The sequence below is a fragment of the Fusarium mangiferae genome (genome assembly GCF_900044065.1).
Source record: "Fusarium mangiferae strain MRC7560 genome assembly, contig: FMAN_scaffold011, whole genome shotgun sequence".
In the NCBI taxonomy this organism is placed as follows: domain Eukaryota; kingdom Fungi; phylum Ascomycota; class Sordariomycetes; order Hypocreales; family Nectriaceae; genus Fusarium; species Fusarium mangiferae.
The window spans coordinates 635,259-659,664 of NW_024573931.1; the positions used below are offsets into that span (position 1 = coordinate 635,259).

The window sequence follows — 24,406 nt, forward strand, 5'->3', positions numbered from 1 at the left end:
GATGAACCCACGAGACGAGGCTGAAGAAAGAAATAGAAGCAAAGTAACCAAGATAATTAACCCAAGTCAAGCCAAGTTAGAGTCAAGTAACAAGTCTACAATGACGACTCTGGTCGCGGCGTCTCAGCGTCATTCCCCACTCTCATGCGAACCCACGGAGGCCGGCGGAACGAATCTCCGTCTCATGGGAATTTTTTGAGACGGGTTTTCATATGATGGCAAGACTCAGTCGCAGTCGCCTTCGTGCAAAGACACGGTCATTTCACGATTGTTTTTTTCTTTTTCAAGGGGAGCATGTTTGGCTCACTCTTTGTGTTTAAGTTATGAGTTTTTCACTCCGGGCTGGAGCTTTACGAGCTCCTATTGTTCCGGTGACGAGAAGGACAATATCAACTTCACCAAGACTTTCAAGAGCGCCTTTGGGTGCTAAGAGGAAACATGGATTGAACAAAGTGGAAGCCAGAAAGGTTGGAGAGAAAAAGTCCGAATTTCCTCTAAAGCCAGTATGTTTTTATTTTCTTATTTTAGAGATGATACTTACCAATCTTAGGTGACCAAAACTGATGAGAAGAATGATATGAAGAGAATGAGATTCGGCATGGACAAAAAGTCAAGTGGTCGACATGGAATGTTCCGATCAACTGTATTGATGAAGTTTCAAGATGTCATGAAAAATGCTAGCAAATCAGCCGTGTCTGCTGCGGGTGTAGGAGAGGATGAGCTCCATCAGCAAGCTTCGATGTTTATGAAGGTGCTAGACTCAGCATTCGACATGGCCGAGCAGAACATCACCGATCGAGTCAAGAACCCCCTGTTCTGGAATCTTCGCGACGCTTTCATCCTGAAGGATATCAAGGGTCTCACAAACGAGATCCAGTACTCCTTTCAGTCATTCCTCATTCGACAGCGCTTCTCAAAGGGCCTGGAGGAGAGCCACAAGCGCCTTTTGGACTTTCGGTTTCCCTATGAATGGTTCCCTGCGACGAGAGCCATGCAGCGCACGATCCATGTTCACGTTGGACCGACGAATTCCGGAAAGACGTATAGAGCCTTGAAAGCGTTGGAGAATTCGAAGCGAGGAGTCTATGCGGGGCCTCTGCGTTTGCTAGCAAACGAGGTTTACCAGAGACTCAAGGCTAAGGGATTGCCGTGTGCGCTGTTGACGGGAGAGGAAGTTCGTTTGCCGGAAGATACGGATACGTACTTCACGAGCTGTACGGTCGAAATGGTCCCATTCAATGAGCGCTATGATGTTGCTGTCATTGATGAGATTCAGATGCTGGCTGATCCGGATCGTGGTAGCGCCTGGACATCTGCGCTGTTGGGTGTTCAAGCGAAGGAGGTTCATCTTTGTGGTGAGGATCGAACTGTGAGTCTGATCCAGAGCATTTGCGCAGGTATTGGCGATAAGTGTATTGTGCACCGATATGATCGCCTAAGTCCTCTGGAAACCATGGATGAGGCCCTAGACGGTGATTATAGCCGTCTCGAAAAGGGAGATGCGGTTGTGGCATTCAGCCGTCTAAACTTGCACGCCTTGAAACGAACGATTGAGAAGAAGACTGGGCGACGATGTGCGATTATTTACGGATCTTTACCGCCTGAAGTGCGCGTTCAGCAAGCAGCGCTCTTCAATGACCCCGACAACGATTACGACTTTATTGTTGCCAGTGACGCTATCGGCATGGGTCTGAACCTGGAGATTCGACGAGTTATTCTTGAAGCAGTCGCCAAATTTGACGGAAGTCATAACAGAATGCTCACGTATCCTGAGCTGAAGCAGATTGGTGGTCGAGCTGGACGATATCGAACTGTTCGCAACGCCGCTGAAGCAGGGACAAATGCCGAGGTTGCTAGTGGGGAGGAGAAAAAGGTTGGCTATGTCACAACTATGGATAGCCAAGATCTCAGGTCGGTCCATCGAGCCTTTGACGCCAATGTCGATGATATCGAGGCTGCGTACATTTCACCACCGGCTGCCGCTATCGAGCGCTTCTCAACATACTTCCCCAAGGGAACACCTCTGTCGTTCATCCTCATGCGCATTCGAGAGCTGGCGTCTGTGAGCAAGCAGTACAGAATCCACATCTCTCCAGATAAGCTAGAGATTGCCGATCACGTCCAGGACATCCCTCTGACGATCTATGATCGACTTTTGTTCACCAACTTGCCCGTGAATACACGAGCTCAGAACGCGATATCTGTTCTTCGAGCCCTCGCCAGGATCGTCGCTAACAGCGAAGACGGCACACTTCTCAAGATTAAAGAAATTCCCCTGGAGAACCTCGACATCGACTTTAAGACGTTCAAGGGCACGTCGATGGAGTATCTTCACAGACTTGAATCACTACACGCGGCTATCAACCAGTATATCTGGCTATCCTATCGTTTCAGCGGCATGTTCCGCGATCAGAAGCTAGCATTCCACGTCCGATCCCTCGTTGAAGAAAAGTTGATCGATACACTGGAGAGGCTTGATTTCACAGAAACTGACCTCAAGGGCTTCCGATCGAGGAACAGAAAGGAAGCGCGCAAGACAACAACATCGCGTGAGGAATTGGGAGAGACAGACCTTAAGAATCTGGAGCAGGAGTCGGATGATACACCGATTGGAGATGAGCTGGACTGGAAGGCAGCTGCTCCGACGTCAGGATGATTGTATAGTACATGACATGGCATATAAACGGCGTTGGATTGGGACTGTATAGAGATGGATTGGATGTACTTTATTACTAGAACAATGTATCACCACATTTGTACAATAGATGATGCGTCATGAAATATCATGGTAAATTCCCGCACGTGCCTATGTTTTAAGACCGAGTGTGCAACATGTTTGTCTGATGCTTCTGAGACATGTAGGTACCTTAGAGTTTAGCCAGCTGGTCTTTATTCGCCAATTTGAAGGTAGCCTACAATTTCAGGCAGCAGCATATGAATAGCCTTTGTCCTCCACTCGTAATAGACTTTTTCGTTCGTCCAATGAGCCAGATCATCTCTTTTAATTGTTGGTTGTTATGGTTTGTCCAAGCTGTAGCCAATCGAACCCCTCTCCTGGATCTCAAAATTCAGGGACCGTAGGGCTCCCGGGCTGCTCCACTTGTCGTCATTCAAGGCATTGACCCCTGTCCGCAGCCTATTTAGAGTGGGCATCTCAGCTGAGCGAGGCTCTCCACTTTCTTTCACGCTGACAACTCTAGCTCCAAGCTTTAACTTCAACTGCTCATTGCTCTGTAGACAGTCTCTTGTACAGCAAAACCGTCTCTACAGTTATACCGTGTTTACGACAATCGCAATGGAGTCGTCGAGCGGCTTTCACCCCTCCTTCGCCAACAACGCCGTGCCATCTGCACCGTACGTCCGTCGAGCACCCAGCCCGCCATTCATTCACATCCCACCGACAGGACAATGCGGAGTCTCCGCTGCGCCCATCCTCCTCCCATCGTACGAACAAGTCGATTCGAGTCAGTTGACGGCCCACGATGTCAAGATCATCACGCAAAACATGCAGCAGATCGCTACAGATCGCGCGGCAGATTGGTCCTACGAGCAGCGACGTGACGCCCAGAAGCTCGTGGACTTTTTGTACCTTGGTCCCAACAGCACCGCCAAGGATATCAAGCGGCTGCAGGAGGAGGGCATCACTATGATTGCTGTAGCGAGGGATGCGCGCATGGCGGGGGTCAAGCTCATGAGTGTTGAGAAGGCTGCGAAAACGCTCGACATTGAGGTCCGATACATCGATCTGGAGGGCAACGATAAGCTGATCAGTTCGTTCCCCAACATTATCCGGCTGATCAACGACCATCTTCTCTCCGTGTATCACAGCCAAGCCAAAGGTCGTAACAAGAACGGCGAACTGCTCGTTGATCCAAGCTCATTCCGCCGCGGCAAAGTCCTCCTCACGTGCGAGACGGGCAACGACAGATCAGCCGCCATCGCCGCAGCCTACATCATGGCAGTCTTTGGAAAGGACATGATCACCGCGGTTCAATTCATCAGCATCCAACGGTTCTGCTGCGCTTTCGACGAGGACACCAAGCGGAAGCTGCAGTGCTGGGAGGATATCTTACGGGCGCGCTCGCAAGTCGCTATGGAGCAGTCTGTTCCTCCCAACGCCTCACATACGAAGCGGCATATTGATGATGTGATGGACACGAGTGAGGATCCTAATGATAAGGGGGAGTTTGCGCTGGACCAAGATCGATTCAATGGACGTGGATCGTTTGCGCCGTTTGTGGATATGTAGAGATGAGGGTGGATTGACTCAAGGTCGAGTAGAGGCGTGGCGTTTCGGTCTGTTATAGATACCCTGTATATATATTGGCAACGTCGGATTTTCATATCTGATGCATCTTGGCAATGGGATTGTTTGTTTTGTATTGTGTTTCTCGATGGTCTCAAAGATGCCGAGGGTCCTCGGTTGTGTTGCTTAGAGAGCTAGAATTTAATCTCATAATATTGTCTAAGTGTGCGTTGTTCGACTTGGAATGGGTTACCAAAGAATGAAATGTATACTTGGCTTGGCGCTGTAACCGCAGTTTTTGCTTCATAATTTGTGAGAAAATGAATGAAATATAAACTGTTTGAGTGCTAAAGCTTAGTGAAGCCATGATCATGAGTGAATTGCATATATGTACTCTTTCATCAACCTGGAAGCCGATAGTGTCTAGGGTTTGGCTATGTGCTTAACTGAGATTTCTTGTTGTAATAAATGAAGCAGCTATCACTTCTTTCATAAAAGATGAAAGAAACTGTTATCTCGAGTTGCTCACTGAAATATTATGAGCTGCTCACTCACACTGTTAAAGTGTGACTGGCAGCTGTAGACACCTGGCAGTGAGTGACAGACAATTCGACCTTGATGAGACAACAAGTTCTTGAATCATCGGAGTTCATAAACAAACAGGCGTGGATTATAGATTGTCACATGATTGTTAATTGTCTGTCTCGGTTGTTTTTTGGTCCCTGATTGTCCACATCTTCGCGTCCTTCATTCACACACTTCAACTCAACTCTATCTCATCCTCTTCTCACTCATTCTTGATACACACTTTGCTCTCATCGCTCACATAAAATGCTACACATATGATATTTGGATTTCAGACTTTTTCATCTTCACTTTGTTACTAACTTGCTTTCAACCTGGCAACCTCACGACGCGTCCTCAATACTCAACCTCGACACCACCATCATGGAGCACCTCAACAACACCACACCTCGGCCTCAGGAAAGACAATAGGATGATCTCTCTTGGGGAGTGAAGTGGATTATCCTCCGTGTATTCAGCAACAAAAACCGCTTCGCAAAAGTCGCCAGTCTCATCTTGCATCTCAGCAACCAACAGGTCAAGGACTTTATGGAGACTTACCTCCGCGAATATTACAAGTGGCGGGTCTGGCAAGAGAGTATTGAGAAGATACCTAACGCTGACCTGCTTGAATATGCTCTTGAGAAGAGACAGACTGTCGCAGAGCTTCTACGTGAATATCGCCCTCTTCTCTGCACTGACAATGTTCGGGACCAAGACAAACAAAAAGGCGTCGAGTTTCTGCAGGGATTGAAGATATCTGGTGTAGTTGAAGAGTTTTTGGAGTATACAGAGAATGGCCTGCTTGACTTTCTTCGACTGGATATAGAGTGGGAGATCCTCCAGGATGCTATCGACAAACAGCAGATGCTTGGTTCGTTGGAACTTGGGTGGCTTGACCATGAGAAAGTCGAACTACTCATGGCTCAGTTTTCCACTCCTGAACCACCTACGGGTCCATTCAGGTATCCTGAGTTGGGAGATCCATTCTTGGGTACTGTTAAGAGAAGACTTGCACCTCCACCAGCTGATGCCCCAGACGAAGACATTACGATGAAAGATGACGGCTACGATTCGGATGCGACACACGATGCAACTGAAGATAAAAATGAGAACGAAAAGCCACGCGATAAAGGAAAACAGCCTGCAAGCCATGAACAACAAGATGAAAAAGCTGCCACAGATGCTCAACTCCGCCCCCTGACGTCCCTCATCCCAGGACCACTCGGCGAAGTGCCTCTCCCGTATCAGCGAAACATCTTACAAATGGTCTCTCAGAGATATTACCACGAAGCTTACACCCATTTGCAAGGAAGAACAGTGTCTACTCTTGTAGAGGAAGAAAGAACACCGCACCCGCCAGCCTCGGCGTATTGTCCCACAGGGTTTCACTACCTAGCAAAGCAAAAGCAGGTCCGTGGGCTTATTGGGCCTGAAGGTGGAAGGAGGCCTATGCAACGAGGTGATGTTGAGCACGGAGAGGGGTCTGAGAGACAGGAGGCGAGAGGAAATGCTTCATCGTCGGCTGGAAGGGTGCCTGGTGCGCCTCGGCTTTCTCGAAGGGGCTTGGAGGCTCAGACGATTTTGACATCTCACTTTGAGGATGCGTTTCTGAATGACCCAAGATACGACTACATCATGAATCAGCGCCAGAAGCCGGTGTATTTGGAAGAGGTCCCAGAGAGTGACATGGAACAAGAAGAACAGTATCCAGCCTTCACACCCGCCCCTGACGAAGAACCTTTATCATTCATCCAAGCAAGTGGTTCAACACTCCAACCAAATCAATACTCTGCACCCACCATCCTAGGCCGAACAGTCCCTATCGACGACTCTACACCATCTCAGCAACTTCGGAAGATGCTCGACGCCAACTGGTCCGGCTTTCTCAAAAAGAAGGGAAGCAAATCAACAGCAAACTCAGTTACACGACAGAGCAGGGCATCCCAAGACATCGAGAGCGAGATAGAAGCTGATCCCATGACCATGCCGATTGATGTCCCCGAGCCAGAGAATGATGGCGATTACAACCCGAAGAAGAGAACGCCCAAGAAGGCTGGACGAGGGAGACCGAGAAAGGCTAGTCTCAAGAAGAGGGAGAGTGAGGGGAGGATCTAGTGGGTGTTGAGGTCGGCAGTGAGGAGATGTTGCTTAGATTGGAGGCGAAGGTTCACTGCTGGTTAGATACGGGGGGGTTGGATTATGTACTTTGGCATGCGAGCGATTTGGCCTAGTTTGCTTTCACTTAGGGGGACCGTCACTTGGTGATTGAATAGCTCTGTTCATAAATGAAATGAAATGATCATCTATATATGTTGTAACAAAACTCCAGACCAAGACGGTATACAGGTCTAAACTGATCAAAAACTCCCCTAAGAATGCATAATAGCCCCCTAAACTGGCCTTAACTTTTACAAGCCCTTCTAAACTTAGGGTATTCATCATAAACTTTTTAAAACTCCTCTAAAAACCCTGAAACTCCTCTGGTAAGTCCGGCTGCTCCATCCACCAAGGTTGCGGGTAGGCGACCGAATGATGCTGCCCCAGTCCGTTGTCTATTCCCAGACCTATAGAGTAATTGGGGGCCTGGGGAGGGGAAGGAATCTGGGGAGGGCAAGGGAGAAATGGAGAGGGAGTCGGAACCCAGGCGGGAACGGGAGCCGGAGCCGGAGCCGGAGCCGGAGCAAAATTGAGAGCCGGAGCAAAATTGAGAGCCGGGGCAACCGGGGGAGCGAGATGGGAGGCAAGAGAAGGAGCAGCAGGGGGGACAGAAGGAGGGTGCTGGTACAGAGGACCAGCAGCCTGAGAATATTGGCCCGGGGCTGGAGGGTAAAGCCCCAGGGCTGCCTGTGACGGATTCTGGCCGTAAGGCTGACCAGGGACTCCATAAACAGGCACCTGAGGAGCCTTCGCAGCCTTATCAGCTGCCCATTTTGCCCCCCAAACTGGCAACAAACGACCGAAACTCTCTAGGTCCATTTGCTGCATCAGCTTGTTTGGAGTGAGCAGCTTTGGCGGCTTGGCGGCGCGCTTGGAGACACGCTTGGGGGCTGTCTCCCTCTTGACGGCAGCCCGGGACTGCCTGGGCTCCCTCTTGGCAGCAGCCCGGGACTGCTTGGGCTTGGATGCCTCCTCAAGTTCAAGAGACACGCTCTTGAGGGCCTCGTTGGCGGCCGCGGCTGGGTCGAACTGAGACTCCTGGGGCTGCGGCACTGTGTTGTCTTTCTTGGGGAAGACAGTTTCTGCCGCAGCCGAAGGGGTCTCGGCGGGAAGAGCCAAGGGCTTGTTGCCATTGACGTTGGGGGAGGGGGAAGGAGAAGAGGAAGGGGAGAGGGAAGTGGATGGGGGTGTATCCCAGGGGACCCGATCCTCAGGAGGCGGAGAACACGAAGCGGCGTGACCTTGCTCTATGTTCTGAGCAACATACTCTTCGATAGGCTGGAGAAGCTGACTGTATGCATCGAGGTCTGAGGGTGAAGAGGTCGACATGTTGCCAAATTGAAGATAAGAAGAGAGAATAGAAGTTGTTCAAGTATTAATATACTTGTTAGTATGAAAGTGATGTGTGGAAGAGTATTGAGAGTAGAGATGAACTTGAAGATACGAACAGAGAAGAAGAAGAGGCTGCCGAGAAGGGGGATATTTATAGTCTTTGGGACAAAATAATTCAGGTGTAGCCCTAAGATAGTGTTTCCGACTGTGAGGCTGTTCATTAAGCACTGCTGGTAAAGATGAAAGCACATTGGACGGCAGAATTTGTGATGCTACTATCAACCTTCAAAAAGATGAAGGCAACCATTCTCCTGGTGAGAAGAGCGAAGAACATGGACATGGGGGTCACCAGCATCAGACTGGCCACCCAAGAACCATCATCTATTGGTTCAAGCTGAAAACTCTTTGGCCGAGTCACTCAAAGTGGCACCGAGAAGGAGAACGCGTGACGAAGTATATTAAGGGGTAGTCTGAAGGTTCATAAGAAATTCGTAAATGCAAAGTTTTTGCCTCGGGCCGTAAGGGCGAATGAAGCCGAGAGTGTGAATCCAAGTATCAGGGGAGTCAATTGAGAATCATTATCTATTCGTCCACGCGGAATCTTTTGGGTTGAACTCTGAGGTTGAGTCACTAATAGAAGTATAAAAAGGGCAGAGCTGGCATAGCCGAATGTATGGAGGTGTCTTCTGATAGTACATTGGTACTAAGACGCCTCAAACCCTTGCCTTGAGCCATAAGAGCGAATGGGGCAGAGAGAAACTGCACGAGTGAGTTATCTGATTTTGGGATATACTCTGTGCTGAAATCTCTTACATCAACAAAAGTCAGCAAATGAGTCAAACACAGGGCAAAGAGTCTCTTGTATGAGGCTCATGTGCCAATGATGGCAGGCTTTAACCCCCCCTGAATATCAGAGGTGAGTGCCTTCCATCAGTAATTCATTTGATAAAACACGGGCATTGAGGCGAAAAAAAGATCTACAGAAGTACACTACCACGAGGAAACATACCAAAGTCTTGTGGAAGAGAACGGAAAGCAGAATAAATCGACAGGGATCGATTCAACAGGCCATCAAGTGAGGCGCCACCGAGGTGAGGTGCAGCTGCAATCGTGTTAATGAGAAAACCTAGGCACTGACATCTGAAACATTCCGATGTAAGCTCAAGGCTGGGACAACGAATCAGAGCTGTTTATTTGGGTTTGAAGTACTATAAACTTCCTGTCTAGTTTTCCAAACGTATTGAACTTTTGCGCAGCTGAACCTTTATTGTGTCATTGCCTGAGTCCACTATTGCCACACCCCCCAGGGACGTAACTCTGCGAGGTCAGTGTCAGACAGAATGCACAGCATGGTATGAAATTTCCTGCTGAGTCGAAAATCATTTTTCTTTGAGCACATTAGAGCACATTAGGGACCACGAGATGGCTCGACGGGCTTCTTTGAGGCCATGGATTCTCCGTGAACAATTGGCTTGCTCAACACGTGCGATTTTAAGCGTAACCTTGGCTTAGTAGGCGGCAGTGTCTGGAGAAGGCGAATGGTACGTACCTAGAGACCAGAAGCACAGTCGAATGAGGCCTTGTAGACATTCCGAGGAAATGGTGTGAAGAAATTGGGGGAAGTTGGGATGATTTGCAGTGAGATATCTCGGCCATGGTTCTCGTATTACATGGAGTGTAGTTGATATGCGGCTCAACGATGAACGCTATGAGGCCTGTATAAGTGTGGCACCCGCATTCGGTACCAAACCTACTCGATATCCTCATAAAACTGCTTAAAACGATCGCGATACTTCAGTGGTGTTTAGAGTGATTGAGACTGCGAAATAGTGTCTGTGTGTTTCTTGTTATTGTTTGCCCGGCGTTTGCTCTAGGATTGTTGCTAGTTGGAGATTAATAGAAACAAGAATGGTGTGACCCGTGATTGATATTGTTGCAGCCTCTTGCTGTTACACTAAGGCAAGCATCCGCCCAAACAACATCCCTCCGTAGCCTCCACCTCAAGGCACCTGCCACCCCGACAATCATTTCCTTGTCTCCCATCTCTCATTTAATCGCCGCAATCATCAGTGTAAAGGTCTCTTCTATTCCTTTGATCGCTCTCGCAATGCGAATGTTTACAGCATCTGTATCTTCACCCTTCAGTAGTAAATAATCCACTCCTCAACATGTCAGACCACGAGTACATCGACACTGATGACGAAGACGATCGATATCGCCTGATCGTGAACCCTTCAAAGCCTCGAAAGATTACAGAAAAGAAGCTCCGAGACCAGGCTGCTCTACAGGCGCACATAGAAAAGACACAGAGAGACGCCGCGAGGAGTGCCGTTCCTTTCAGCGATCCTAGCAAACATTCCCTCGCCCAGCTCATGAACCAGTACGAGGGCCACAAGATCATCGCGTCGCCTCGAGAATACCAGATTGAACTGTTCGAGCGCGCTAAAGAGAGAAACCTCCTCGTGGTATTGCCCACAGGTATGTTTCCGCCACCCATCTGGAGGTTTGCTGACAGTCCAGGCACCGGCAAAACACTCATCTCGGCCTTGCTGCTACGACATCACCTCGAACAAGAGTTGGAAGCTCGAGCCATCGGGAAGCCCAAGAAAGTCGCCTTTTTCCTTGTCGAAAAGGTCGCCCTTTGTGTTCAGCAACATGCAGTCCTCAGCTGCAACCTCGGAGCCCACCCAGTCACCAAGTTCGTGGGCCATATGAAAGGCATGACGAAGACTAAAGAATACTGGGATGAGAAGTTTGGCGAGAACATGGTGGTAGTCTGCACTGCCCAGATTCTCCTCGACTGCCTCACTTGCGGCTTCATCACCATGTCCCGAATAAACCTCCTCATCTTCGACGAAGCACACCACACAAAGAAGAAGCACCCGTACGCTCGTATCATGGACGGGTATTATTACAAACACGAAGGCGAAAAGCCTCGCATACTGGGAATGACTGCTTCGCCGGTGGACGCGCGAACCAGGGACGTGAAAGACACGGCCTTGGAGCTTGAGAGGTCTCTTGACAGCCAGATTGCCACGATTTCAGATGAGGTGCTGATGGAAACCATGCACCGAAAGAAGCAGACCGAAGAAACTGTCAACTATAGCAGGCTTGACGCTCCTGATGATACAAAGACGCACCTGTGGGACCAGATCTTTGCCTTGGTCTCTCGCAACGAACAGTTCAAGTTGTCGCTCGAATTCACAAAAGAGGCCTCGTCAGTCCTCGGCACTTGGTGCGCGGACCGTTATTGGGAGCTTGCAATGACCGATCTCGAGACTGAACGGCTCGCAGCCAGAACTAGTCGGGAATTTATTGGAGACATTGCAGTAACGAGAGCAGATCAAGCAACAGAGGCCGTCCGGCGTGTCCAGAAAATTGTTCGGGCTCACAAGTTTGGTACGGTCGACCCAAAGGCTGACGGTCTCTCCGCCAAAGTCAAAAGTCTCCACGAGATCTTGGTGCACGCTTTCACAATGGACGGCACCAAACGTTGCATTGTTTTTGTTGAGAAGAGATACACAGCCCGTCTACTTTCGGATCTGTATAGCCAGCCTTTCATGAGGATCCCAGGAATGTCTGCTGCATACATGGTAAGTAGTAGCCTTTCCCATTGACTCTGCTAACAATCCCAGGTCGGCTGTCAATCCATCAATTCGAGCGTCGGCACCATGTCGTTTCGAGACCAAGTCCTGGCTCTCCACGAATTCAAGCGCGGCAACACCAACTGCCTTTTCACAACCCCGGTTGCAGAAGAGGGCATCGATGTTCCAGATTGCGACCTTGTCATTCGTTTCGATCTCTACAACTCCGTCATCCAATACTTGCAATCCAAAGGACGCGCCCGACAAGCACGTTCTCGATACATCACAATGATGGAACAGGGCAATTTGACACATATTCGAAGTGCGAAACAGGCATTGAGGGACTCACAAGCCCTTGAGAAGTTCTGCCTCTCTCTTTCAGCTGACCGAAAACTTCATGATGATTTGATAGACGAGGACATGGAGATGGTGGTTGAGCGCATGCAGCATCAAGTGTACGAGATACCGTCGACAGGCGCACGCCTTACGTTTCCCGCCAGTCTCGAAATTCTGGCCAGATTTGCTTCTCACTTGTCAACTGATAGCTACGCCAAAGTTGAATATCAGGTACAAAAGGTTGGCGATCGATACCTGGCTGACGTGGTAATGCCATTCCAGTCTCCAGTCAATTTTGTCAAGGGTACGCAACAGCGTAGCAAATTGATGGCCAAGTGCTCTGCAGCATTCGAAGCCTGCAAGATCCTAATCAGAGACAAACATGTTGACGGCAATCTTCAGCCGACATTCAAGAAAAAGGTCCACGCTATGCGAAACGCACGGCTGGCTGTGAGTTCAAACAAGAAGGCTGACTACGACATGCGATTACGGCCAGAGATTTGGGCTGAGCGAGGAGAGTGGACTGAATGCTTTGCGACTACAATCACCATCAAGGACGGGGGCGCCCTTAGTAAGGCTGTGGCCGGAAGGTCGTTGATGCTTCTCTCGCGCAAGCCAATGCCGAAACTGCCAGGCGTTCCTCTATTCTTTGGCAATGGACACTCCTCCATCGCTGAATTGACGCCTATCCAGGAGGCTCTTCAACTCGACCCCGAAGAAGCGGACGGATTGACCAAGTTCACACATCGTGTATTCGCCGATGTGTTCAGCAAAGAATACGATACCACGTCCGACCAATATCCATACCTCCTCGCACCTTGCGCCGAAAATCCTCAGTCGGACACTCGATCACATATTGACTGGGATGTTGTCAATACTGTGAGGGAGAACGAGGTACTGGAATGGGAGAATGCGCCAGAAGACTTCTTCTTCAATAAGCTTGTGACTGATCCATATGATGGAGGACGCAAGCTTGTCATCAAAGGTATCGACAAAACGAAGAAGCCCTCCGATCCCACACCCGAAGGAGTCCCCGAATCAAGAAGCCGAGCTTATAGGTTTGTGGAACCGACAATCATGCAATACAGCAACAGTCTATATCATAAAACTCGTCAAAAGGTGAAGTGGCGGGATGATCAGCCTGTAGTCAAGGCGGAGTTGCTTTCGCTACGACGAAACCTTTTGGATGAGTTTGAGGTTGACGAGAAGGTCAACATGGAGTGTTTTATCATTCTGGAACCTCTCCATGTGTCTCCTGTAAGTTAGGTCCCTGTCTTGAAGCTTTTCTAATTTTTGCAGCTACCCATTGACGTGGTCTCTATGGCCATGGCATTTCCAGCAATCATTCACCGAATAGATTCCGTCCTGATTGTCTTGGATGCATGCAATCTTCTTGGCCTTGAAATTCCACCGGAATTAGCACTAGAGGCAATGACCAAAGACAGCGACAACTCTGGAGAACATGACACAGAACAAGTTAATTTCCAAACTGGCATGGGCGACAACTATGAACGATTAGAGTTCCTCGGTGACTGCTTCTTGAAGATGGCTACCACGATCTCAATCTACACGCTCATGCCCGATGGCAACGAGTGCAAATACCACGTTGAGCGCATGCTTCTCATTTGCAACCAAAACCTCTTCAACCATGCGGTTGATCGCAAACTACAAGAGTTCATTCGATCCAAGGCTTTCGACAGACGAACTTGGTACCCCGATCTTCCGCTCAAGAAAGGAAAGGCACCGAAAACTTCAATGAAGCATAACCTGGCTGACAAGACGATTGCGGATGTGTGTGAAGCTCTCATTGGAGCGGCATATCTCACAAGCAAGGACAGCAACATGGATCTGGCTGTCAAAGCCGTGACGAGGATGACCAAGTCAAAGAACCACAGGATGAAGGCTTTCAAGGATTACTATAAAGCCTACAAGGTTCCTGAGTGGCAGGAAGGTAATGCATCTGCCTCTCAGCGCAGCCTTGTACAAAAGGTGGCACAAGCGACAGGGTACCGCTTCAAGTCTGCACAACTTGTACAGAGCGCATTCAAACACCCTTCATGGCCGTATGAGTCTGTGCCAGATTACCAACGCATCGAGTTTCTAGGCGATTCACTCCTAGACATGGCCATTGTCGATTATCTATATCGAAACTTCCCCAGGGCAGACCCTCAGTGGCTGACGGAACACAAGATGGCCATGGTATCGAATCAGTTTCTTGGCTGTCTCTGCGTTAAGCTTGGTCTGCACCGACATCTACTTTCGAGTACATCAAGCCTCCTTAGTCAGATCCGAGATTATGTCGTGGAACTCGAGGTTGCTGAAGAGAATGCCCGTCAAGAGGCAAAGGAAGATGGAACTCCCATGCGCCAGAACTTCTGGCTCAAAGTAGATTCGGCACCAAAAGTCTACGCCGATGTGGTTGAAGCTCTTGTTGGAGCCATGTTTGTCGATTCAAAGTACAAATTTTCGGTCGTCGAGAATTTCTTCACCAAGTTCATCCAGCCATACTTCCAAGACATGAAGCTCTACGATACCTTTGCGAACAAACACCCAGTCACGTTCCTCTCCAAGAAAATGCACCAGGAATTCGGTTGCACAAACTGGCGCATCAGCGCAGAAGCTGTACCATGCAGTGCTGACCAAGGCATGGCGGCACTGAAAGATACAGAAATGTGCGCTGTGTTTATGGTGCATCAAAAGGTCATCGCGGATGACACATCTGAGAGTGGACGATACTCTAAGCAGCGTGCTGCGGAGAAGGCTCTCAAGATACTTGGTTCGTTTGGTGAGGATGTTGAGGCGGCCAAGAGGTTTTTGGGGTGTGATTGTCAGCTTGGAGGGGGGGATGTCGAGGTTGATCATGGAACAGCTGTTTGAGCTGAAGCCGACACTAGAGTTGAGGACATTTGTTTTATAGACGAAGCGTGTTACAGCGTTAGAAGCATAGACAAAGATCATAGAGCAATTAACAGCGTTGCCTTGATGGTTCCTGGTCCTTGAAGTGTAGGTTGAGACAGACATTACTGAGCTAGCTTCACCTTGACTCTAGACACGATGGCATATCCCATATCCAAGGACTCTAAATGACTAAACATCTTCTGATTTCCTAATGTACCCATTCATTACTGTCTGCCTTTCCCGGCTACAATGCTAGAAAGCCCCCGTCTATCAGGCATAACATACCCATCCCTCGCCTCAACACTCCCCCACAGCTGCGGCGAATAATACACAAACGGCAGCTCCTCAAACGCCAAAACCGAATTCCCCTTGATAAACTCCTCAAAACTCATCTCCCTCCGCCCAGCAAGCGCAATCTGGATCTGCTGCACCCAGAACATCGCCTGCGTCAAACCTGTCCACTTGGCAATCTCCAACGCCGTCGACGACGCCAGCGAAGCATCACCGCGTTTTGTGCTCGTAGCGGTAGATTTGGTCTTTTCTGTTAGACGGTTGAATAGGAAGGTTATGAGGCTCGCGTGGCTGGCGACGTTGAGTTCGGACTCGGGGATGAGTCTTGCTTCGTCGATGAGGATGGATGCTAGGAAGTCTAGATCTTCGGAGGGGGGGAGGTGTGTGTTTCTTGAGCGGTGGTTTGCGGCGTTTATCATTTGTGAGACAGCGAGGTCTTTTCTTGCTTGTGAGGGTAGGTTGAAGATATTGGGGAGGGGTTTCTTGTCGGGGTTCACGAATGTCATTCGAGCGGCGATGCTCTCCCATGTTGACTGGGAGTAGTATTCTTTCCACTCGCCACCCTTGATGTCGAAGAGGGATTTGAACGCCTCGTAAGTGGTGTATTGGCTTTCGGACGATTCAACCTCTAAGGAGCGGGTATAAGCGTGGATGATCTGGATCCAGAAATATGCCTGTGTCTCTGAATACGGAGGAACGGAAGAATCCGAAGCTCTCAGCCGCATCGTCGAAGACTGTAAAGCCTCAAGGGCCTGTTTAACAACACCTCCCCGTCTGAGCTTCGATGAGAGAGTCTTTTGAACCACCGAGAACGCAAACCGGGGCAGTCGATCAACATCATTAGTACCTTTCTCTTGCAAAGGCGCAGAAGTGACCTGCTTAATCGTAGGAAGAGGCTGTAAATCCGGCAGACTATAGTTATTCCTAGCTAGTTGCGAGAATAATAGGTCCTTAGAGTAGTATTGTCTCCAGAGGCCTGAGTTCATGAGTTGAGGCGCTGAGAAGACGATGTCGGCGTAGTCCTCTCGCGAGGGGAACTTTTCGAGTGAGTGTGTTTGGTATTCTATTGCAGCGACTTGGATTTGGTGAAGCCAGAATATGGTCATTGTTCTAAAGAGTTAGTAACAAGAGATAGAGAGTGGATGGGCGACTTACTTGTGCGCTGTGTTGCGGAACCTCTCAGGGTTTCCCTCCCGCAGGCGATTCAAATGCTCCATGAATTCATCAGCACACTCCAAGAGTCCCAAGCCTCTTCCAAAACAATCATGCATGACGAAAAAGCCGGCTCTGAGATGAGTGTAATGATCCCACGCCTCCAAACTCCCATCTAGAAACGAGTCCCAGAAGGTGTTTGCATCAGCACCCTCAGCATTAGCCGTTCTGATCTTATTGCGAAGCTCCTCGTCACTCGGCCCCTTCTCTCTCAGCTCAATTTCAGCCTTCGTATCCTTGGCTGCATTCTTCGGTTTTAGAGTCTTTCGTATCTCATCCATGACATTGTGCACCTGACAGCCCCAAAGGGCGCTTAGACCAGGAGTATCCAAGATCTTGATATCGAGCTTATCAGCGTATGGTCTAATCTCAGCTTCCAAATTTGCTTTTAAATCTTTTACGATTTTTGGCCGTTCTTCTTCTGGGAGGAGATCTTGTTTGTTGAAGATGATAAACATGTGCTTTGCTCCGTGTTCAAGCATCATGTTCATTCCCATGCGGAGATACTCGAGTGAGAACTCAACGCGATCGGGGTCTGTGTCTGTGCAGCTTTGTATGAAGATTAGGAAGCGATCTTGGGTCATGTAGTGTCGTATAAGAGGGCGGATGGCATCGCAACCTAGACTGTTAGTAAAGGATGGAGGTCAGAGAGGGTGTTTTACCTCCAACATCCCAGAGGGTGACTTTCTCTCCATCAGGATAGTCGATGGTCTCGACGTTGAAGCCAATTGTTGGAAGGGCCTGTACAGCTTCTTTAAGCTTGAGTCTGTATAGAAATGTTGTTTTGCCGGATGCGTCATTGCCTAGAATGAGGCCGACATGTTCGCGGCCTCCGCCCAAGAGCCAACGTGCGATACCTGTACTTGTAAGTAAGGTATTCAGTAAATATGTGCCTTGCCGAGACTCACGCATGATGTTTATGATTGAATTAAATTGAAGATTGACCAGAACATGAACGAATTTGCTGTTTTATATCTTGTTAAAGTCGCTGCCTTGGAGTGGGGAGCTGAGATTAGACGTGGCTTCAAGAATCTGCCTTGTTCTTCAGCTTCTCAAAATAACTACGCTAAATTACTCCAGCCCCTCAGCTCCTAGCTTAACAACAATGTATTGCTTTACAGGTGAGAAGATTGAACTATACTATTCAATCTCACCCAAATCTAATCCAGCCTCTTGGGTATCAATCCTAGTCCATAGACCCAGCAAGCGCAACAGCACTAAACCTCAAATCACCACCCTCCCTCTCCAAAAACTTCAGCGCACCCAGCGCCAAGCCCTTTGGACTCAACACATCCTCGTTGTCTTCTAGGTCGCCGCGTCGAATAGGTCCTTTTCTTCGTCCGTCGAGTTCCCATAGTCCACCGTCTGTGCCCTTGGCGAAGCATACGTAGTGTAGCTCCACGTCGTCTTCTGCAGCGGGCGCGGGCGTGTCGCCTTGTGTAGCGGCTTCTTTATGCGCTGTCGCGAGATCGGGTGTTGTTTCGAGGACTTTTGCGCGGCCGTGGGGATCAAGAGGGATACTCTTTTTGATCAACACATCAAGCGTAGAATCCTCCTCTACTAAGAATTAGCCTCATCCACGCCCCCAAATGAAAAACGTACCGATGAAACTTCTAGCATTTCCATTGCAGACAGCATGCAGCAACCCCATCAGTCCACAGGCATTCCTAATTGTCTGCGGCCACCAGAGCACCGGCTCGGTATCCCCCTTGCCCTTGTACTCATCGGCCAGACTATCCTCAGCCATGCGGTGACTCTCGTAGACGGCGCTAACGGGGAACACGAGCAGCAGGGCGAGCGCGGGGCGGGGTATGAAGGCGAGCAGGTCTGGGTCGGTGAGGGAGTAGACGTCGTGCATTGCGAGGGCGTTTGAGACGCCGAGTTTGTGGATGAGGGTTGTCATGAGCTCGGGGTTGGCTTCGAGGGGGATGAAGGCCGGGCGGGAGTCGGAGGGGTTGGGGTCTGTTGTTGAAGACATTTTGGCGCTTGCGTGCGTGGGATGTGAGGTTGTGATGGTGTTGAGATGTGTTGGTGATTGTTAAGCTGCTGATGATGGAGGAAGAAATGCCCCACGTTGAGTTGGCGGGGTGGTTTACTGATGACGTCGCCTAAACACCTTCTAGCCTTACAGCCTGTACCCTCGGCATACAAACATTTCTGGCTACAGCTGCAACATTGCGATATCGTTTGAGTTATGCATAAACCACCCATACAAACAGTTTCAGAATTACCAAAAGAAGCAATTCCTATAGAACACTTTCAACTATAAATCAAGCATTATAGAACGTCATCGATGAGCACGCTCCGTTTGTTGCCAAGATCTAGGGTAACCGTCACCAAAATAACGAGTTTATCTCGCAATCATTTAATGACATTTTAGTCCGTCCAATCCCATCAAAGACAGAGACAATTATCAGTTTTGAGTGCAGATCTCATTCTCCTAATATTTTCCTAGTCTCTTGATCAGCGCTGCCATATTTAGTCTCTGCTAGTTTGATTGTGTCACCTCAACGCGAGAAACAGATCCGAAACGATCTGTAGTTACATGGGTCGCTGCACGAAAAAGCAAAGTGATATGTAACCCTCCTGTTATAGCAATCCAGGCTAATAGAAACATGATTATACGATGTCAATATCACTGAAGCCATCACATTAACTAGTGACTTATATCACATCTTTTGAGTTCGTTGGCAAAGCGTTTGTCCCGTGTGCACAGATAAAAGATCACAAATAGGCCCCAACGCGCGGAACCGGGCTCGCACTAAAGTTACTAACAAGTCCATGATTGAGATCTTCTTGTACAATGCGACCGTCACCACGAATAATCCGTCAATTTCTCCGTCCGTATCCGTGCAACGAGGACATAACACAGAGCTACAGTGACGAGAACACAAAGGTGGACATTTAATACGAATAGGTAGTATCTGCCATAAACAAAAAAACACAACGCGTATACACAGGGAACACGGCAATTTCACAGGCGAGCATCATCAAACTCAAAAATCAGCAGCGGCCCGTCCCCCGTGTCCGTAGAATGTAACCGCGGGACTCTCGCTGCAACGTGGACAAGGCTATTGTGATAATCGACCCAATGACTCGGATGCCGACATTCTGTCTCGGACAATGCGACACCACAGCGTAATTATTCGCGTTGGGATCTGTGAGTTCGCCTATCCTCCCATCTCCTTTTGGTCGCTTACGGCCATGACTCGATTGGTGCTCGCGTTTACTCCAGGCTGTGTATCAGGTAAGCACACAGCTTCTCGTTTGAGCATCGTTCTCTTGGGTCTATCACTTCTTGATTCGGAGGCCGTTTTGATGGCGTCAGTCGGTTAAGCCCCAGGTGGCAGTTGCCCAAGCCCGTTTTCTAAAGCGTTCATCATGTTTGCATCTCATTTGTTGGTGATATTTTCCGTGACACTTCTGAAGCCCCTGAGTGGGAAGAATAGTGGTCCCTGCATCCGTCCATATCGGTCCAGGCTGGTCCAGGGATGCAGAGTTCGGCTCAGGTTCAGGGGTGATGCAAGTCAGACGCCCCCTGACCTGACCTGAATTGACCTGAGTGTGGTTGATCCTGGGGGATAATCGGCCACTCTCCCGCTGACGATCTGTTCTGCAGAGAAGTGAAGATGTCTTAGGTTTGTGAGTGGAATGTCTGAGTTGGTGGACAGACATTACCACGTCAAGGCATTCTCTTCATTCATGACCAAGACACAACATCCCTCATCCCCCTGCCCCTCACTCTTTGACGCTCCAACTCTCTCAGATCCATCGTGGCCTGTCACTCTCCGCTAGCACCCTCCACCTCCAAACATGGTTGCATGGATCCCTTCCTCTCGTTCGCTGGCGTCATCACCCCCTGTCCCGCGTCTTGTCTGTTTTAGACTAGACTAGACTAGACCAGACCAGACCAAGGATGATATGTATGTACCTTTTCCTTCCAAAGAAGCTTCTCAAACCAAACCAAACAGCGAGGAATAAAACAAATAGACCAGACCTTCCCACCACATCCTCCCAAACTCTAAAGCCACAGCACACAAGAACAAAAACAGGTTCCAATTCACGGGGCTTGCATTAGTCTCACGTTCTCACTTGGGCCGTTTTGATTGATACGGTGCCTACTGTACTTATAAGCGCCTGATTTTCCTTTTCATTTGGCGCCCCCGATTGCGCGTACCCTTTTTCATTTCTGATCGGAATGCGAACATCTCATCTTTAAAAGCGCTGAGGTGTCCCTTTCACTCAGGGTTTCTCAAATCATTGCGATTATCTTTTTGATGCCGATCTGCCAGATGGCAGGGTAAGGCGACCATCATGGGCTTCTTTAGCAATATCTTTGCGCGAAAGAATAGCAACAGGCCTTCGCTCAAGGGTCAAGCGTACAATTCGACTGTGGCTTCAATCCCACCAATTCAAGGTAACCTCCGTCGCACACATGTCATATGAGCCCCTCTAACAGCACCAGGGACATACCCAGTCGCTGGAAATGGACCAAATGTATTGGATCAGCTGCAACGAGCAGCCAGAAAACGCAGCCAAGCCCAATTATCAACGATATCACAAGATCCTGCAGCGCCACCTCCCATGGTCCCCCGATTCAGAGGCCCATCTCCCTCCCGCCCAACAACAGCTCCAAACCAAGCCAACAGTCTCTCGTCCCGTCCGCTCTCCCTCTCGCGAAGCATACGAAGCTCCAATTCAGCATGGAGTGTTCCAGAGCGACCAACACGAGGCCGCGAACGACCACCGCCCGTACCTTCAATTCCAACACACCATCGTCGCGAGAGCTCAACAGATTCAGCACATGATAAGCGGAATTCGTTTATAGACATTCTCGATGCGCAGGGAGAATTCAGGCCTTCCAACTTTAGATCGCGGGTGGCTGCTTCGGGGGCGAGGGAGTATGGGGAGGACGTTGCGGAGAGGAATATTGGTGAGAATTGTGTGAACCTTAACAGTGCTGCTGCTCAAGCCTTTTATCGACTTTCTGGAGGGAGGGAGCTGCAGTCGTTTGAGTATGAAGAAGAAGAGGATGATTCTGCGCCTGCGCCGGGTGTTCCGCATGGCGATCTAGGGACGATACGGGAGGCTTGGTCAAGACCGTCGAGTTCATCAGCTTGGAGGTCATTTTCGGGATCAATTGGTAATGATCTGCTAAGATCCGGAAAGTCGAATCGACGAGAGTCACAATCGAACCTCAACCCAGGAACATTATCGATGCGGGATCGGAGAAGGTCCTTCAATGCATTTGCTTCTCCATCAGAAACCGAACCTCAACCGCGCAAACCAAGGCCCATGAGTCTCCATCCTTCGCTATCCAGTGGCTTAACATACGAGACTTCATCTTCACCACCGCCAGTTCAAAGATCTCGACCAAAGACGAGTGAAGGCCGAAGCCGAGGAAGGAGTTTCAGTCGTGTCGAGATTGATACGGTTGACGAGGCGTTTGATGAAGCTGCGCCGTGCCCAATCATCCCAGCGCAATTCAGACCAGACAAGCGAGCAAGTGTATACCTTGAACCGAATTACCGGTATGACCGGAACGATGTCCATCATCCTCGTCCAGAGTCATATCACGGAGGCTCGACGCTCTCATCTTATCCCCGAAGCGAACTGTCACAGCCTTCACGCCCATCGAGCTCTTCATCAATCGACAAACCATTTCCTCGATCTCGCACAATGGCCAGCGTTGCTCTACGAAACCAACGTCTAGACGATATAAACGAACACATTCCTGTGCGGACATCTTCTCTCAATGTCAGTTCACAGGCAAACATCACTCCTACAACGCAGTCATCTGGTTTCTCGAGCATCCAATACCCCGCTGGTCATCATACGCCAAGCACATCTGTCGATGCATCTCTACCACCATCGATCAAGATACGCCCTGAGCACGAGCACACTCAGCATAACTCACCTGGGGATGACTATTCCGCCGAGACACTTGTTCCATCAAGGATGGACATCGAGCAACATCTCGGCCATCCCATTACAACCGATCACGACATGGATCTGTACCTCTCCGATGCAAGCGAGGACTCCATAGACTCCTTCGTCGCATGGAAAGAGAAGCGTCGCGACGGCGAAGGACTCCTTATGAAGGACAACTACGGCATGTCAGGCGACGGTCTCCCAGGCATATACGAACCCCTCCCCATCCTCAAAGCTCCCGCCTCACCACCCCCAATCCCCATAATCCCCTCTGCACCAGTCTCCAAACGTCCCAAAACACCAAAAAGCCCAAAGAGTCCCCAACGACCGCGCACACGAAGCAACAGATCCACACCACGCCGCACCCGCCAATCCCGCAGTCGCACAACAACACCTCGTCGAACACGCCAAGTCTCTACCTCTGAAGACCCAGACTCCGATTCATTCTGGGAGAGCGACGCCCCCGTTGCACCGGGTTTTGTGTCCCTCGCAGATTTGGGCATTGATCTTCATGAGATAGGGTGGGATCAGTACGGTCTTACGGAAGCGGATGATGCAAAGGTCGATATACAGACTGCTATTAAACTGCGCAAGGCGATGGAGATGAGGAAGAAGCAGCAGCAGCAGCAGCAGAGGGTTGATGATGAGGGGTGTGCGGCGGATGTGGAAGATTAATGAAGATATGAAGCATGGAGTTTGGATAGGGATAACTACGATACGATGGATTTCCTTTGTAATGATGATTTGGGCGTTGATACACGGGGCATTATAGGGCTATGGATGGATGATGGGTTATAGCATAACGATGGATACCAATACGCATTTGTTTCTTTGTTCAATTACTTGCATGCTTCAATGTGATGTCTCGACTGATAAGACAATGGAAATCTCTCTTATCAAGTCAATTGGCGCAACCGATCATAAACAAAGAGAATCACTCTTCTGTAATCACCCGAATTACAAAAGGCCTGCTCGTCCCGTCCCGGTTTGCGCGTCCAAAAAAGGAAATTCTCCTAAATAGGCAAGTTTTTATCCCAACGACGAGAACTCGTTGCAAAAAGCTCATAATGAGTTATGGTGATACGCAAAAGTAATAAGTCGTGTTGCCCCGTACTGGAATCGAACCAGTGATCTTCGCATTACGAGTGCGACGCCTTACCACTTGGCCAAGAGGGCTAACTCAGTTATTAAACGCTAGAGTATTTCCTGGCGTTATGTTTCCCTACTGGGATAACTGCCTCGACTGCCGTGATTGACTCAGGTGCCGTAAACCATCCTCGTCGCTTGCTATCGAAACTTCACTGATGATTAGTTGTAAGAAGTCGGTTTCGGATGCTGAGATGATTGTTCTTATGGCACTGTGGGTAGAGCTTCGGGGCGGTCTTCGAGTCTCGGTCTCGACTCGTCGCGTCAGAGTTTCAAGCCATCTGTCGGTGATGGCGCAGCGTAACAAAGAGATTAGAGAACTGCCAGGGAGCGTCTACCAGGCACTTACACATTCGTAGCATAGCATGTACGGGTTCCGTATTGCATTCCGGCGGTCACGGCCGAAGTGTCTCCACAAATCCGGCGACCGGGCTCCGTCTAGGACGGGGTGTCATTTCTGGACGGCAACCAACTGCACTGCCGATGTTATCAGTGAGATGTTGCATGATAATACTTCGGTAAATAGCTGATATGACGCAAAAACTGGTGTTTATGTTACAGTCCCAGCAACTCATGGATGCATCATGATGATATCATGTTACGACGTGATGGTTTAAGAGACCACGGAAGCCATGCTGCGCAAGCTTGAGATATCAGAAAAACAATCTTGTCAGAGATTTGGATAGAAGAATCGTCTCCACAGCTA

General features: G+C 49.4%; 8 protein-coding genes and 1 non-coding gene across 9 annotated transcripts; 5 read left to right on the top strand and 4 right to left on the bottom strand.

The window, feature by feature from the left end:
* Nucleotides 1-323: 323 nt before the first annotated feature.
* Nucleotides 324-2,656, top strand: FMAN_10026 (uncharacterized protein; the record flags this gene model as incomplete). The annotated part of the gene is made up of 2 exons (XM_041820653.1): nucleotides 324-503; nucleotides 551-2,656. The coding sequence occupies 2 exons, from the start codon at nucleotides 324-326 to the stop codon at nucleotides 2,654-2,656; spliced, it is 2,286 nt and encodes a 761-aa protein (XP_041686512.1).
* Nucleotides 2,657-3,295: 639 nt separating this feature from the next.
* On the top strand, nucleotides 3,296-4,249 carry FMAN_10027 (uncharacterized protein; the record flags this gene model as incomplete). Its single annotated transcript, XM_041820654.1, has 1 exon — nucleotides 3,296-4,249. The coding sequence occupies one exon, from the start codon at nucleotides 3,296-3,298 to the stop codon at nucleotides 4,247-4,249; it is 954 nt and encodes a 317-aa protein (XP_041686513.1).
* A 1,110-nt stretch (nucleotides 4,250-5,359) lies between these two features.
* FMAN_10028 (uncharacterized protein) lies at nucleotides 5,360-6,928 on the top strand (the record flags this gene model as incomplete). Its single annotated transcript, XM_041820655.1, has 1 exon — nucleotides 5,360-6,928. One exon carries the CDS (start codon nucleotides 5,360-5,362, stop codon nucleotides 6,926-6,928), a length of 1,569 nt encoding a protein of 522 aa, XP_041686514.1.
* A 345-nt stretch (nucleotides 6,929-7,273) lies between these two features.
* On the bottom strand, nucleotides 7,274-8,299 carry FMAN_16189 (uncharacterized protein; the record flags this gene model as incomplete). Its single annotated transcript, XM_041820657.1, has 1 exon — nucleotides 7,274-8,299. One exon carries the CDS (start codon nucleotides 8,297-8,299, stop codon nucleotides 7,274-7,276), a length of 1,026 nt encoding a protein of 341 aa, XP_041686515.1.
* A 2,171-nt stretch (nucleotides 8,300-10,470) lies between these two features.
* Nucleotides 10,471-15,099, top strand: FMAN_10029 (uncharacterized protein; the record flags this gene model as incomplete). Its single annotated transcript, XM_041820658.1, has 4 exons — nucleotides 10,471-10,780; nucleotides 10,823-11,895; nucleotides 11,938-13,479; nucleotides 13,522-15,099. The coding sequence occupies 4 exons, from the start codon at nucleotides 10,471-10,473 to the stop codon at nucleotides 15,097-15,099; spliced, it is 4,503 nt and encodes a 1,500-aa protein (XP_041686516.1).
* A 245-nt stretch (nucleotides 15,100-15,344) lies between these two features.
* Nucleotides 15,345-17,535, bottom strand: FMAN_10030 (putative ubiquitin thiolesterase L3; the record flags this gene model as incomplete). The annotated part of the gene is made up of 3 exons (XM_041820659.1): nucleotides 15,345-16,521; nucleotides 16,567-17,242; nucleotides 17,286-17,535. The coding sequence occupies 3 exons, from the start codon at nucleotides 17,533-17,535 to the stop codon at nucleotides 15,345-15,347; spliced, it is 2,103 nt and encodes a 700-aa protein (XP_041686517.1).
* A 274-nt stretch (nucleotides 17,536-17,809) lies between these two features.
* FMAN_10031 (putative ubiquitin thiolesterase L3) lies at nucleotides 17,810-18,601 on the bottom strand (the record flags this gene model as incomplete). The annotated part of the gene is made up of 2 exons (XM_041820660.1): nucleotides 17,810-18,180; nucleotides 18,226-18,601. The coding sequence occupies 2 exons, from the start codon at nucleotides 18,599-18,601 to the stop codon at nucleotides 17,810-17,812; spliced, it is 747 nt and encodes a 248-aa protein (XP_041686518.1).
* A 2,336-nt stretch (nucleotides 18,602-20,937) lies between these two features.
* FMAN_10032 (uncharacterized protein) lies at nucleotides 20,938-23,229 on the top strand (the record flags this gene model as incomplete). The annotated part of the gene is made up of 2 exons (XM_041820661.1): nucleotides 20,938-21,040; nucleotides 21,089-23,229. 2 exons carry the CDS (start codon nucleotides 20,938-20,940, stop codon nucleotides 23,227-23,229), a joined length of 2,244 nt encoding a protein of 747 aa, XP_041686519.1.
* A 429-nt stretch (nucleotides 23,230-23,658) lies between these two features.
* Nucleotides 23,659-23,730, bottom strand: tRNA. Its single transcript has one exon. It is a non-coding gene; the product is annotated as a tRNA-Thr (tRNA).
* Between the last annotated feature and the right edge of the window lie 676 nt (nucleotides 23,731-24,406).